General features: G+C 63.8%; 1 protein-coding gene across 1 annotated transcript; it reads left to right on the forward strand.

Annotated features, from left to right (window-relative positions):
* The first annotated feature begins 620 nt into the window (after positions 1-620).
* On the forward strand, positions 621-1,702 carry LOC102501037 (acrosomal protein SP-10). The gene is made up of 3 exons (XM_006140601.2): positions 621-717; positions 1,098-1,226; positions 1,343-1,702. The coding sequence occupies exons 1-3, from the start codon at positions 636-638 to the stop codon at positions 1,498-1,500; spliced, it is 369 nt and encodes a 122-aa protein (XP_006140663.1). The 5' UTR covers positions 621-635; the 3' UTR covers positions 1,501-1,702.

Genomic DNA, 1,702 nt, shown 5'->3' on the forward strand with positions numbered 1-1,702 from the left:
ACAGAGGCCACACACACACACACACACACACACACACGCACACGCACACACACACATGCACACACACACATGCGTGCGCGGGGCCCTGTCCCTCCTGCTCCCCCTCCTCTGCCCCAGAGGGGCTAAGCTTCATTTCACTAATATGTTAATCATTGAAACCGTCTCATACTGCAAGGCACAGGCATGGTGAATTAAGAGCTGGATGGTTTGCAGAAAGAAAAGCAAGCTGTCCCCTGAACGCCAGAGGGCTAGTAGGAATTTGTAATGATGAGAGGCAGGGCAGAGAGAAGAGGCAGGGGAAGGGGTCAGGGCAGTGTCCTGGGGCAGGGGAAGGGGGTCAGAGCAGTGCCCTTGGGCAGAGGAGGGGTCAGGGCAGTGTCCTGGGGCTAGGGGGAGGGGTCAGGGCAGTGTCCTGGGGCAGGGGAAGGGGTCAGAGCAGTGTCCTGGGCTAGGGGAAGGGGTCAGGGCAGTGTCCTGGGCTAGGGGAGGATGTGGGCCCGTGACCCTGCTGTGACCCAGTCACCACATGTGGCAAGGTTCTCCTCCTGCCCCAACGACTACTGGGAGGACAAGCTTGGCCTCTTCCCAGGGTCTCGGGTCTTACAGAGGCCTGGTGCTTGTGGCTCGTCTCATCTATGGCTTTTGGGTGTGTGGCCAGGCCTGAGTGGCAGAGCTGCCCCCACGGTTCCTCAGGACTTCCTATAAGAGGCGGCCCAGGTCGGTGACAAAGGGAAGAGGTTACCTGGGCCCCAGGGGACCCTGTCTGTCCCCAGCAGCTCGTCGCTTTACCTGGGGCACTTAGTCTCACCCACAGGCTGTACCCCTCGAGGCCTCAGTCCTCATGTGCTTCCCCAGAGATGTCCCGTCAGGGGGCAGTGGCAGACGCGCTCTTGCCGGCCCCGGCTGATGGGATTCCTCCGTTTGCTTCTGGGAGACTCTAAGTCCCTGTTTAAAACCTGTGTCTGCAGGGACGCAGCGGCGGGTCTGGGAATATTCAACACGCTGACTGACATCCTGGGCCAGGCTTGTCCCAGCACGCGGTGCCCCGTCTGTCGCGGTCCCGCCGCCCTGGGCTCATCCTGGGTCTCTGCCTGCAGCCCGCGCGACGCAGTGTATGGTCTGCAGCTTCTTCAAGGGAGGCCGCTGCTTGCTCGGCGGGGGCAACTGCACGGTGGACCAGGGCCCCGGGTGCAGGACCAGGGCGGTCTTCGTCTTCACACACCTCCGTGAGTGGCAGGCCCCCGGGGCAGGCGTCCCGCTCGGAGGCCGGGCTGCTGTGGGCGGGCTGGACGTGGCAAACGGGGGTGGCTGCAAGCTCGGCACGGACGCCCTGTTCTTCCAGACGGGTGGGCCCACAATCACACCGTGCTGGACTGCTCGGACGCGTGTCTGCAGGACAACATGTATTTGGGGGTCCTGAAGGTCTCCACCTACTGCTGCAGGGGGCGGGACTTCTGCAACAGACGTCGCGGGAGAACGGTGAAGAAGGGTGCCCACTGAGGCGCCTCCTGCCTCGGTCCCGCATCCGGTCCAGCCTGCTGTGCCCTGCTCAGTGCGGGGCCCCCGTGTCCTCCCCATGCCAAGCTCTCACAGCCCCCATCTCTCCATTCTCACCCGAGGGCGCCGTCCGCTCTGCCCACGGCTCTGGTCGGCCCCGCCTGCTCATGGTCCCACCCTCCACAGAGTGCCCAGAGGCGACAGG

Source organism: Tupaia chinensis, unplaced genomic scaffold, assembly GCF_000334495.1.
Source record: "Tupaia chinensis unplaced genomic scaffold, TupChi_1.0 Scaffold000037_4, whole genome shotgun sequence".
Taxonomy (NCBI): Eukaryota; Metazoa; Chordata; class Mammalia; order Scandentia; family Tupaiidae; genus Tupaia; species Tupaia belangeri.